The sequence below is a fragment of the Merops nubicus genome, unplaced genomic scaffold (genome assembly GCF_000691845.1).
Source record: "Merops nubicus isolate BGI_N331 unplaced genomic scaffold, ASM69184v1 scaffold5081, whole genome shotgun sequence".
NCBI classification, from domain to species: Eukaryota; Metazoa; Chordata; class Aves; order Coraciiformes; family Meropidae; genus Merops; species Merops nubicus.
The window spans coordinates 31,217-45,285 of NW_008586094.1; the positions used below are offsets into that span (position 1 = coordinate 31,217).

The 14,069-nt window shown below is 47.5% G+C and overlaps 1 protein-coding gene across 1 annotated transcript in view; it reads right to left on the bottom strand.

The window, feature by feature from the left end:
• Positions 1-708: 708 nt before the first annotated feature.
• GABRA3 (gamma-aminobutyric acid (GABA) A receptor, alpha 3) overlaps positions 709-14,069 on the bottom strand; it is a 57,663-nt gene continuing 44,302 nt past the window's right edge. Inside the window, exons 6-9 of the mRNA XM_008948529.1 lie at positions 12,505-12,648; positions 10,867-11,019; positions 8,106-8,317; positions 709-1,265 (exon numbers count right to left, since the gene is read on the bottom strand). Of these exons, the coding sequence (XP_008946777.1) occupies positions 942-1,265; positions 8,106-8,317; positions 10,867-11,019; positions 12,505-12,648 (833 nt within the window). The 3' untranslated portion in view covers positions 709-941. The remainder of the gene's footprint in view (positions 1,266-8,105; positions 8,318-10,866; positions 11,020-12,504; positions 12,649-14,069) is intronic.

Genomic DNA, 14,069 nt, shown 5'->3' on the forward strand with positions numbered 1-14,069 from the left:
GGCTTCCAGTCCTGATGCTGAATGCCAGTGACCTCAGAGCTACCATCTCCTCCAAGGCATTACAAAGGCCCTGTCTCGACTTCCTGACTCACCCTGAGAAAAACTATTTCCCTAGTAGGAGCCACCCGACCCTCCACTATGAATTGCTCCAAGAGTACAGGATGGCAAGCAGACAAGACCTTCCTCACCTGTTCTTGTCTGGAGAGAGATACAGAGGAAAACAGGAGCTGGGTTTGGTGAAGGGAGGAAGCAACCCTATAGATAACTACAAGATGCTGCCACCCTGTTCCACCCTGCAACAGCTCCACAGATCACAGCAGTGGTGGGTTTGCCCCCAGCAGGCTTTGGGCTACGAGGTGGCCCATGGTGTACTGCTCCTTCAGTGGACCAGCCCATGTGTATCCACAGCCTGGGGAGCACCACCAAGCACAAAATGCCAGGCATGGAAAAGCAGCCTGGCTGTCTGACTGGCTCTGGAGGCTCCCACACCCTTGACTTCAGGCCCCTGGGCACCCATCATGCTAGGGCAGTCCATTGCAGAAGAGGAGGAGGGGGGTGGACCACAGCAGCCTCCAGCCGAGTGGAGAGCGGAGTGGCAATGGCATGCAGACCATGGGAGTGACAGGAGGTGGAGGAGGAGAGATGGAAGCACAGGGTGGCTTGGACAGATGGGGGACATCAGACTCACGATGTTAGAGGCACAACTTGTTATGATCCTTTTTTTTTTTTCCCTTTTGTCATCAGAGACGAAGTAAACCGCAACTGAAGTATACAGGATTAAATTAAAATCACAGTTTTGTTTACATTATAAAAGAACGATCTAATAGTAATAATAATACTATCAAATGAACAATAATAATTAAAGGAAAGGGGAGAGAAGAAAGCCCTGGAGAATTCCTGCTTGGATGGTGCTCACTGATGGGAGGTTTGTGTGCCCGGTTTTACTGTTTGGGGATCATTCCCTTGATAGCCGACTCCCGGTTTACGTACGTGGCCCAGTAGACCAAGTTGAAAATGGCAAAAAGGACTGGAAAGACGATGCGGGACATCTTGTCTACCTTGCTGACACTGTTGTATGTCTTCTTACTCTCTGGGAGCTTCTCCTCTACGCGGGGCATCTTTGGGGGGATGCTGGCGGCAGTGGCAGCAGCACTCTTGGAGATGGTGGGCAGGCCGGGGTCCTTGGCGATGTTGAGGGCATACGTAGTGCCAACAATGTTGTAGGTGTTGTTGGTTTTCTTCGCTAGTGTCACTGGCTCTTTTTTCTAAGGGAGGTGGAAGAAAAAAAAACATTACAAAGATGAAGTACCTAGAACTGCATGGGGAACATTTTGTCCTCTGCATTTACCTGCTTGCCTGGATGAGGAGATGGAAAAAGCTGCGAGGAGAAAGAGACCAAGAAGGCGGCATTGCGGAAGGAAAGGAAGACGTGGTGCTAAGATGGCCAGAACCCATTACATCTATCACTTGAGGGCTGCTGGAGCATAAGGACATGCTGGACTAGGGTGGACCAGCTGCTCTGTGTAACCCTGGCATGCAGCACTCAGCACAAAGAGGTCCTGGCTTGGCAGTGAGGTCCTGCTGCAAGTCAAATAACCGCAGCCACACAGCTGGGTTTGTAGCCTCCTTGCAGCCCCTTGGATCAGAACAGTGATATACAAAGGTGTGTGGAGCTGCACTGGAGCAGTAGCTGCCCCAGATGGGTGACTCCTTGATTGGTGGAGTGCTGAAGTCTATGTTGCATATTGCCAGGTCAGTATAAGTGGATGCAGGCTCAGACTATGCAGATTCTTTGTTTTCTCTCTCAGCTAGGCAGGGCTTTGTTACGTGTAAGGTTCAGCCACGGAGACACATCGCAGGCATGTAGTCTTTGGAAACAAATGACACCCCATCTAGTCATCCTCGGGGAAGATCTTGATTTTTCTGCTTTGCTGGCCTGCTTCCTGGGTGAGGTGAGAGGAGGGGACATCACAGAGGATTATAGTTCTACTTTTTTTTTGCAGCAGAAAGCCAGCGGCTTTAAGAATGTGAGTGACAGCATCACAGTATTTTTGCACCATGTTACAAGGCCATGTCGTTCACTGCCTCAGTGCCCTGAATACCTCACAGGAATACCTCACAATTTAACATCATGATGTCCAAAATGCCTCTGGGACCCTTTAGAACACCTCATGACCTTCTCAGGTAAGAATCAGAACAGACGGAAGGCATTTCATCTGGATTTCAGGACTGCTCAACACGGCACTACAGGGCAGAGGGAAGCCTCTCATCTTACCTTCATATCTAAAGGGTGCTGCAAATTACCAGAGGTGAGTGCACCCCTCCCACAGTGCTCCAGGGTAATCATGCTGTCCGTGCTGAAGTGAGGAGGGCCTGCATAGCAAACAGCCAAAGAGGCACTTCTGTGTCAGACATGACGTACTGAAGGATGATGGAGGATGCTGAAGACAGGCAGTTCAGATGTTAATGAAGGTGAGTGGACAGGAAGACAGACCTAGGAAGTCATGAGAGGTGTTACCCCCGCTCTGGGGATCTTCCTGTTGCTGTCAGGGACCTGGGGCCAGCTGCACCATAGACCATATTGTATCAAGCAATCCAGGTCTACCAGGAGACAGCCACTGAATGGAATATATTCATACACAGACATCAGGCACCCAACATATCCCAGCACTCATGTACTCCATGCAGAGTCCACTGTAATTATGCCAAGAGCCAGCAGCAGACACAGCAATGACTCATGGTGGGAATCTAACATCTCAACTCAGAACAAGGTGTGACTTTGGATCTCATTTTCTATTGAAAAGCAACTAAAACACAAGGTAAGGCTCACCCAGGCATTTCCCAAGGGTGCTTGGCATGGTCTTCCACATAGGTGTGAGTGAGCTACGTAGAAAGTGATCAGGAGAAGGGGAGAAGGTACGGCTAGAAGGACCTGTGCATCTCCCCACCTTAGCCTCAGAACTGGTAGCAGGCAGCATCACTGGGGAGTACTGGGAGCTGGAAAGGCCAGATTCACACAGTCTGCTCTGCAGAGTTATTCCAAGTGCTTAAGCTTTCATGCTGTACTTCCATTTTACAAGTCTCCACAATCATCGTGGATATTTCTGGTTACCTTAGGAAATTAATTTTCCACAGCAATTTTCAGAAGGACACTAAAAAGTACAAAAGCAGACTTCTGTGCAACCTTTAAACCCCCCTTCAATAGTATCACAGATAGGCCTGCAGCCTCATCATAATGGCAGCAATTCCAGAAGTTAACTTGCTGTTAGAAGGAGGTCTAAATGGCTTCAGACTCCAGATCAGACTAAACCACTGATCAGACCATATTCACAGTCCTTTATGGGAGAGGGAGTTATTAATCTTTAACGACTAACTGAGCAACTGATTTCTGCAGTCATTAGAGCCGTGTTAACCTGCACCCCCTGCACAGCAGGTGAACCTTTCCTACTAAAGAGCTGACAAGAACCACATAAAGGACTAAAGATGTTTCACTTTCTAAAATATTTAAATATGCTTAAGTATGATTACTTATTAACACAGCTACAGGAGGTAATAAACTAATTAATAATCAGTAACGAAATTAACAGATTGTTGTTCACAGAATGTAACTTGAAGTGCACTCTGATTATTTTAGTATTAATCAGCCACGTTATTTGTTACAGGAATAAGATGACCACAAGTGACATGTTTCCAGCCTGGGTGGCTTTTCTGCCCCAGAACACGGCAAGTGGATCTGTCTCACTTGGCCAAAGGCATCTGAAAGCAGCAGGCTGAAATGGAGCAAAGTCAGGCAAATACGAATGCTGCGGGTGGTGACAGCAAGATACTGCTTCTGGTAGCATGATCCAGAGCCTCCAAGCATCAGCCTGGGCTTCTCTAGACCTCAGATCAGGCTGTTCAGGTAGTGCACAGGCTTGGGAGGCTACAGACAGGGCCTTTTTCCAGCTGCCTCTAGAGTCTTCTGCCCTGGTCAGAGCTGGGAGCCTTTGGAAAGCACCCAGAACACACACTATCTACACCAAGGCACACATGGGTGCTCTGGATGTGCTCAGCTCCTGAGATGTCAGAAGAAAAGGTTCAGCCTGAAGTTTGCTGGGCCGTGCTTTACAAATAACTGTTTCAGGCAAGCTTTTGATACTGAAACAAAGCAAAATGTGCTTATTGCTGTCAGCTGCAAAGTAGCCCCCAGCCTTCCCCTGAAGCTTTATCTGCAATGAGTTCCACACCCTAGTGAAACAGAAGAAAAGAATGGAAAAACAGAAGGAAACTCCACATTTGCTTTGAAAATGTTTCTTATTTAAAACATACCTGTTGCAAAGCAATGCCTGCATTTATGGCCCCATTTGGGCAAAAGAAAGACTTGAACCACTCCAAAAAGCTATTCCTGCACTGCTCTCCTGAGAGAAAACCTATGGAATCTGGTCTGGAGACAAAAATGTTCCCTGAATATTGCAGTCTGGAGAGTTCTTCCACAACACACGTACAGGACAATAATAGTGCTTTGTCAAATACTCTTGTCTTCAAGCCTCTCTGTGGAGGATCTAACAGCTGAACTTCTCAACTATGGGAACTATAAAGAAAGGAGAATGACTCCCAAGTGACCTGTATCTCGGGCAAACTTCAGAACTGCTGAAGAGTGGGTTGGACACAAAGCTAGGCTTTACTCAGTGGAAAAAGACAACTAATGCAAATGGCGAGCATGCCCCTCACTTCCAAAATACAAGAAAGAAAACCATGATGATCATATCAATAGAGAGGTTTGGAGGATACTTTCTGGTGCCCTCTCTTAGTGAAAAGACGTGAAAAGTACATAGAAAGACTGGACCTAACCTTCTCACCATGCATGACAGGATTATTGTCTTAGGGATGAGAAAGAGAAAGATCCCTACTATTCCTCCATCCAAAGTGTGCTCTTCCTTGTTTTCATGTGTCTGACTGCAGCTACTTGTATTGTTTTTGTTGCTTCTTGCCACCCAGGGTTTCAGGGCAGTGTCATACAAGCACAGATACAGAGTTAAATCAGATTTTATGCACAGACACAAAGGCAGAAGTATGTTTAAGTATCCTCCAAAGACCCAAAGCATCTTCCATCCTGAGGAACAGACAACACTCTTCTGTTCAGGGATGCCTGGTAAACGCCATCTGTGCAGACTTCATGAGTTTCCCAATGGCAGTGTCGCTGATATTGGTTGTCTCTTCAGCTCCTCACCATAACAGCTGCTCAGGAAGTGACCTTGTTGGCTCCAGAGACGGCCATCCCTATGGCTGGGATGGAGGGAGGGAGGGATGGATGGACAGATGGACGGATCTCACTCTGTTCAGACACAGCCCTTCTGTCCTGAAGGATCCTTTTAGCAAGGTATTCTGAGGACACTGGAGATAGGAAGCTTTGCTGGCTACTGAAACCACTCACCTTTCAATCTCTTTGGCCTCTCGCTCCTTCCCAACTACTGCCATCTCCCACCTTTCTCCTGACAATGTTTCTTTCTTTTTAAATCATCTTTGCTAATAAGTTTTCCACATTGGATCCAGATACCTTTCTCCAATTTGATCTGCACCTCCAGGCTGGTTCTAGCCACTCTGCCATACAGAAAGAGAGGAAATCCTTCATCCACAATTAGCAATACTGGTGGCAGGCAGGAAAGGCTTGTAAAATCTTTGGGTCAAAAAAAATTAGTCAAATCCTGTCACACAAAAGGGAGTTTTTGGTGCCATCTATAGTGCTATCTGCTTGTTTTTCATTAGAGGAGAACTGCAGAGAATGTGCAGAGTAGTTCCTTGCTAGAACTGGAACCGAACTGTGGCTACAGCCAGAACACCACAATGATCATTTATGATGCAGAGATCAGCGATTCACCAAGATCAGCCCATCATGATATAATCTATCTGAAAAAATGCTCTAGATCCCATTGAAACTGATGGATTGGCTGAAGGGGAGGAAGAAAGCACAGAACCAGCTCTGAGAGAGTGAACATGCCACGAGTGCCTGTCAGCAAACAGCAGCTCTTGCAAGGGAGTGATTTCTTTCAAATGGGATAGGAAGCGTTGCTGCTGTCTAGATTTGAGGTGAGGGAAGGGCTGATGCTTATTGATTTTTTTTCATGCTTACACAAGGAAACAATCAAACCTGGAGAGAGGATCCTTGCCATCACATCAAAAAGGAACATTGTTTTTGGCTGGGGGGACAGCTCTCCAGAGACCAGGGCTCAGCCTGGGCTTGTCGCTGGTAGTTTCACTCCTGGTACAAACACTTTAAAATGCCAATAGTTATTCTTCTGCCTCCTCTTTCTTTTGTAGTTTCAACCACCTGGCTTGTCAATTGTTTCAAGAAGAGCTAATTAAAGGCTGAAACTGAGCCAATGAGGCACCTTCATTGCATAGCAAATTCAGTACTTGGAAACACTCAGTGGAATAAAGATGAAAAGCAAATATGGTGACACATCATATTCCCAAGCTCCTTAAAAGCCCACCACTCTTCAGGGAGCTCTGAGCTGCAGAGGCCAGGAGTCTGAGCCTTCCCTCTTAACCTTCTAAGATAAAGATCAGGGTTAGCTTGAAAAAGCATCCACAAATTTGGAGTCCTTGGAGTCCTCCAGCCTGACACCAATTGCAGCAAACTCAAAAAGGGCATTCCCTCTGAAACCTTCCTGGTCCTTCCTTGTTTTCTTGTTTGACTACCACATGCATAAACATTCTGCCTGTTCTTAGCCTACCATTCCAGCACTGTTAGTCCTGCAGTGCCGGGTCAATGAATGAACTAAGGTGCATGCTTCTTCTATGACAAACTGAAGCTTCTGAGCCTTTGCTGCTTTTCTGGCTGTCCTCAGTTCACAGAAGTGGCCAAGGCTGTGTGAATCCTGATTTTGTGCTCATTTGCCCATCCCTGAAAGGGACATGATTGGTCTGAGGACCTGTTCTGATCCTTCGCTCATGCCAATAACCCAGGAAAGGCTTCTCTCATCTCTAGAGGCCAGACTAGTGTTACTGTTCACAATGGAAGTGGAAGACCATCAACTGGCCTCCTCTGGAGCCTTTCTGCCATGAGTCTGTTGCTCAGACCACAGCTGCAAAAGCAAACAGACAGAATCCAAGAAACACAGGAGAGGTGCATTCAACACCCAGTGGTGGCTGTGGTTCTCTGTAAGAGATGACTGGCTGAGGTCTTCCCAGAAGTTACTGCAGTTATGCCAGGTATTTGCATACAATCCCACAACAATTTTGAAGAACACATTAAAATGCAAAGGAGAAAAACATAAAGGCTCCAGAAGCAAGAACAAGGACAAAGCTGATTTTCAAACTGATTCAATACATATAAACAAGGAGCAGCATGCTACAGTAAGTGATTTCTCTGCACAGCCGAGATTAAATCAGTTGGGAGGGAGGGGGCATGAGCAGGGGTAGCAGTGGCTGTCAGGAGGGAAGGTGCCAGAGGGGCTGATCCAAGTGAGAAGGGAAAACATGGGTGATGCCAGGAGCTAATTTACTGCCAGTTGCCATTTCTGATCGCTTGTTTCCCACCCATCCTCTTTGCCTGAGCTTACAAAGCAGCAGCTGCCAGCAGCTGTGGGCAACAGCACGAGTGTCAGACCCCCACATTGCTGCACCACACTTGCCCGTGCCAGGGGAGACCTACAGTCAGGTCCCAGCCCCAGGGGACAGAGCAGAGCGGGACTGGCTCCACTGGTGAGGCTGGCACCCCAGGGCATATTTGGTTTTGTGTGACATGCTAGCAACATGGAGCAGGGCATTTATGGGTTGGAGGTAGAAGAAAGGAGAGAGGAGATCACCAGTGGAGCAAGACCAAAGCATGCACGTGTTCATGTTTCCACCAGCAAATGCCCATGCAGGAGGACAGAAGGCAAAACGAGCAGTCATGCCTGGGTGTTTTTCTGCAGCTAAGCACAGCGACCAGCCCTCCAAGCCCTTCCTCCCTCCACCCCCAAGAACCGCCCCAGTCGAGACCTGAGCTGGGCACCCCAGTAGGTCCCGTGCAGCCCCCTGAAGCGCTGCGGGGCTGCACGGCACCCACTCCCGGGCCCAGTGCAGCTCTTTTGTGCGGCGTTTCTTCACGACCCCTCCTCCCTGGCCTCGGCCACGGGGCTGACCTTCATCTCCTGAGCCTCCAGCACCTTCTTGCCATCCCAGGCCCAGCTGCGCTTGGTGAAGTAGTTGACAGTGGCGAACTCGATCAGCGCAGAAAACACGAAGGCGTAACAGACGGCTATGAACCAGTCCATGGCCGTCGCGTACGCCACCTTGGGCAAGGAGTTTCTGGCGCTGATGCTTAGTGTGGTCATGGTGAGGACGGTGGTGACACCTGTGGAAACACAGCAGGAAAAAGAACGGTGTGAGACCATATGTTTATACCCGCCCGGCTTCTCCCCAAACCACACGGTTGGCTTTTCCATCGTGTAAATCTGGAAGCCGTCCTCTACGGCATGTGGCCCACATTCCCACTGCAATGAAGGGCATCTTACCCAGCACCAACCCATGGTGCAATTTATAGAATAATGTAGCAGCCCAGGTTGGAAGGGAAGTCAGCTTGTCCAACCCCTGCTTGAATCAGGGCCAACCTCACGTTGCTCAAGGCCTTCTCTGGTTCAGCTTTGAGTATCTCTAATTCATGCAACCACTGGCAAACGTCTGCATTAGGATGAGATTAATCTTCTCTAAACTCCATTGACTAGATCTCTGCTCACTACAGAAGAGTCCTAGCTCATAGGTAGGCACCTACATTCAATTCCTTGTCTGCTAGTAGGGTAAGTTGCTTGATGTTAGACCCAACTCCGTCACATAGAATATGCCATAGAGAAGCCTCTGGTTGCTTTTCCAATGAAATAAAAATAATAAAATAACAGTAAAAAAGGACAGCTAGATGGTTGGGAGGACCAGAAACTGGACACTCATCCAATGTACTTCTCTTAACTTTTTTTAAATAGTGTCATGTGACCTGCATGGATGGGCAGCTGGCATCCTGGGTGCTGCTGGCATGGCCAGGCACCCGTAAGTGGCTGAAGCTGCCAGGATCGGTGTCAGAATGATTCATGTTAAAAAACCAATCTGTTGCAAAATGCCTTTTAAAGCTTTTTTCATCCAAGTAAGCAACTATAGCTATCCATTTTCCCCAATAATGTGCTTTTCAATTAAAAATACATTAAAATTGTTACAAAAATATTGACTAATTTCCACTTCCCTTAAGCCATATTCCTGGTAATTGAAAAGCTTCAATAATATTGTTGACAATACTTTCTGAGAGGCAAAGAAAGGGAATAAACAATTTGAGTTCTCATTATTTTCTTAATAGGAAAGCAAGGCAATCGGGGAGCAAAGACATTTTTTCACAAAGGTAGGTTTTAATTTTTCAGTCAGCTTTTTCCTGCTCAATCTGAGTTACTACTTCAGGAAACCTGTCTAATTGCAAATCAAGGATAACCTAGGAGGGAGTCGAATATCCTTAGAGATGGGCTCACTTCCAGTGTCAGAACTGCAGAGATATTCTAGAACCAATGCAGACACAAGAGCCCACCTGGGTCACAGACAGACGTGGGGGCCAGGTCTGCACTCTGTGGAGTTCAGTTGCAACCAGTTCACAGACAGATGAGTGAAGAAGGCTCACTGATGACTCTGTGTGCCTGAGCTGGTCTTATTTTCCATTTGATTTCTCTCTGAGCCTCCCCTTTTCCATTTTGATGGATGAAAACACGAAAAAGTGTACCTCCTCTCCTTCACTACTGTCACTTGTAGTCTGGATCTTGCAAAGCAGTTTGGTCATACTAAAAACCCAGCTCCCCACAGATGGGCTCCACCCCAGGAATCACTGTAGGATCCCTTCCTCACTGGGGAAGGGAAGGCAACCTGGTGCTAATGGGGAGAAGCTGGGGCCAACTGTAGATTTCAAAGCTTGTTTGTGACCAACATTGCACAAGCACTAGTGGACACAAACCCCAAAATGATTCCCTTCTGGTTCATTTTTAGGAGGGTGCAGAACCACTTGTGAACCTCCTTACATCCCATTCCAGTCCACAGCACGGGAACAAGGTCCAGGCCTGCAGAGAGGGTCTGCAAAGGAGGCTCCCAGCCTTGTTGGGTTTGTGGGAGTATTTCTATAATGACTCTTGCTACAGAGAAAATGCTTCATGATCTTTGAAACCAAACCACTTTCTTTCTTAGTCAAAAACACGAGCTGGTTGGTGACTTTTTTCCAATATATTCTCTCTTAAGTGGTATATGCTGGGCACTGTTATTTCCAGGAAATGCAATCCTGCAGCATCACTCCTGGTCTGTGAGCATGTGTGTGTAGATCCTGAAGTAAAGGTCTTGGCAGGAAAGCACAAAGCAATTCTGTTATTAAATGTTTGTAAAAGCTGTTAATATATATGCAATGCCAGCCTGCCACTGCCCCAGAGAGAGATCTGAAATCAGCTGAAGGAAAGAATAACAATATATTTACCACGCAGTTATAATGCCTCAGCCCAGAAACTTGTTCTGTGGAGCTCTGACCAGGGGCATATTAGCAATTTCAAAGGTAGTGCTTTAAATGCCTCTCCACGTGCCTATCCTCTCCACAACTCAAAAGCCAATCTAGATAAGCAGACACAGCAAAATGTATAGAATTAGATGATCAATACCTTGATTACTGTCAATATTTATGGCTGGGCTTGCAGCAGAAACATGGACAGGAGTATTTTTGCAGTGCTTCAGTGGCACTGGGAAGACACTGAGAGCCATTCTGGGGAATGGCCAGCAGCTTTGCTGATGCCATTCAAGGCCTGGAGAAGATCAGCTCTGATGCTCAGTCTATTCCCCATCATTTGTGGTGCCTTTCTCCCCTGTCCCGAGAGGATGCCCCCACGCTTCCAGACTCACCAAAAACTGTCCGGGCAGGAACAGACTCCCTGTTAAGCCAGAAGGAGACCTGGGACAGGATGACAGTCATAATGCAGGGTAGGTAGGTCTGGATCACGAAGTACCCAATCTTCCTCTTGAGGTGGAAGTGTGTGGTCATGACAACATACTCCCCTGCAGAGACAGCTGGTTAGAGACGCTAAGCCACCGCTGCTTTCCAGGATGGGTCCAGCTGACCACAGATCCATCCCTAAACCACTAAGGATCTGTCCTGAACAAACTTTCATGTTCTCAGATGAAGCTGCAGTGTGTGTCACATTGTCAGAGGCTGGCATGCCCTGGTGTGTCACAGTCCTGTCAGCTCTGGCAGCTGTGTGAAGAAGGGATGCATGCTGCAGCATGCTGCTGGCACTGACTGCATGACCTGCACACACACAGCTGCTGTGCCATGCCAGGCGGGCACCCCAGAGCAGCCTGGGTGACTTCTACACAGCACTTCTCCTAGTACCTGGGAGCTATGTTGTAGGTACAATCCCTTAAGCCTAGAGAGAACCTAACAGTTTTTCAGCAGGATTTCAGGACGAAGAATTTTTATTTCTTTGGCAGTCCTGAAAATATTCCACCTTTTCTCACTATAACCATCTCAAAAATCATGGCAACTTCTGTTCCTAAAGACTGTAAGCCAAAGAAGCATCTGTCCCTCTTTTCCCTCAATGCCCTATTCCCCCACTCAAAGCTTTGGATATTTTGGATTATTGTGCCTTTTTGTTGTGAGTGTTCCTCTGCTAAATCATTACACACAGGAGCCTTTAGAAGCTTCCTTGCCACTTTAGGTTATTCATCTCTACATTTAACTACAACTTAAGTAGAAAGATGGGCCAGATATTATGACATTTAGTTCCCTGGATTCCCTACATTTCCCCAAGGGAGGGAATATGAGTTGTTACAGACAGACACTATTAAAATCAAGTGCACCAGAGAGGAAATATCCTCAAATGAGAAAACTACTGGTACATACAGAAGGAAAATTAAAAAAAAAAAGGGAAGAAAAGAAAATAAGAAAGATGAGAGACACACATGAGGTAACAGAAGCCATCGGTACCTGGATTCAAAGCGTAAGGGAGGAGCAGCAGATGGGAGAGAAAGATGATTAATACTGGTCATTAATCAGAGGAAACATTTGTTTGGGATGATCTTCTGTTAGCTATGATAATATTTGTGTAAGCAGATGCAGTGAAAATCACACTGAACATTATGTTGCATTTGCCTCCCCTGCCCACAATGCTCTCCTGAGGGACTGGAAAGGGATCCAAGACAAATGAACCCACAGCACCAAGAACCAGCTTGGCAAGGTGGGGTAAACTTGCCAAAAAACAGATCATTTTTAGATGCTTGAAATACATTTCCTAGAGGGTATGGGCAATAGGCTCTTTCAGTGGAAACCACTGAGAGCTAAATCCTTTACTCCCTCTCGCTGACTGCTGCAGATATTCCCCAGCCACATTCTCCACTGGGACATGGCTTGGGAAGTCCTGTGGTGCTCACTGCCCTCAGGTACTGCTACTATAAATATGCCAAATCCTGGCACTCAAAGTCCACGGGTCCATCTTGTCTGAGAGCGTGCTCAGTGCATGCCCTGCACCATGGTCCCACAAGTACCTGTGCTGGATCGAACCATCTCTGTCCCCACAACATGGCCCAGCAGGTCATACTGGTTCAGGCGAGATCCACCCTTTGCTACTTCCACTGACTTATCCTTCCCCAGTGTCCAGGTGTAGATCACCTCTGTCTTTGTGTAGGCATCTGCGGAGGAGAAAGAAGAATGAGATTTGTGCTGCTGCCTGACCTAAAATACACAAAAATTAGCCTATAGCCAAATTACTCCTGCTGTGCATTCCTCAGAGCCACATGGCTGAGCACGGCCTGAGACCAAGGTAATTCAGCAACTGTTAAATGAGCAAAAGGGAGCTGGGGTTTTCACAAGGGAGCAGAGCACTGTGTTGCCATACTGTCCTCTTGACATGCTGATTCTGCAGGGGCTGGCTCCAAGCAGAGGCAAGATAGGAAGGCATCCAGACCAGCAGGACAGCCACAGCCCTGCCACGCCAGGGACTGGAGAGTCATGCTGGCAGCAGCTGGCAAGAAAGACTAAACACAGTTTGGGTTTAATTTTACATTAAGCAGAAAAAGTCTTTAAATTTTTACCCTAACTGAGAAGCAACCCTCTCAGCTCTGGAGGTGGTGCATCCTCCCACTAAGATGCTTCTTCCCCTGCATGACCCTGTGTTCACCAGCCTCCAGGCCAATCCAGCAGGCAGGGAGAGAGGGCAGTGCTGCAAACACCTGCCCATGCATGCAGGAGAAGCAGCAGGCAAGTGCTGCTGGGATGCAGTCTGGGCTAGCGCCGGGCTCGGGGCCAGGGCACCCTTCCAGGAGCTTGCAAGTTCCCTTCTCTACCCCACCTGCCCAACTCGCCATATGCAAACACCTCTCGCTAACACACACAGTCACCATCACCTTCACAAGGTGACCAAAACCTTCGTGGCCACACCCCTGCTTCTTCACACAGCCACCCCCTTTCCTAACAGTGCCTGCACCTCTTGGTTTTGCCTGTCCTATGCTACCCAGGATTAGTGTCTCCAGACTCTACTAGAAGCTGCTGCTCCCCATAATGACCCAGCTTCCTGCCAGATGCACTCTGCACCATTTTTCTAGGCAAGAACAAAGTTGGCTAAACCAAGGTTTTAATTAATTTTTAACACAAACTTCTCCTACTAAGACATTAAGGAATTCTTTGGCTAGCATCAGGTCAAGCAATGGGTCAGGTCTGCTACAGAAATGTCTCAGCTCCTGCTTTGTGGAAGACTGTGTCCTGAGACAATCAGATTCCTCTGATCTTTTTAAAACAGCCACTGTTATCACTTTATTGTAGGTTTTGGCAAACCTGTTAAATACTAAGCAGGCACTGTGCAAAGTGAGGGGAGTGGTTCTGATGATCAGCCAATGTTTCTCAGCAGGGCAGCGTGCTGCTTAAGCACTTCTAATACAGGCTGGCGCCTCTCATCCTATGTGCAACGCTCTGGTTTTCCAGCCCCTCTTTCCAGCTCTCAACATGCTTCTGGAGACCTCCATCCTCCTTCAGGCTTAGCTTTGTACAGCTCTGCCAATGCTCTTCTGCCTTAATGGGCAGCACCTTCTGCCCTAGCAGCCGTGGTTCAGCCACT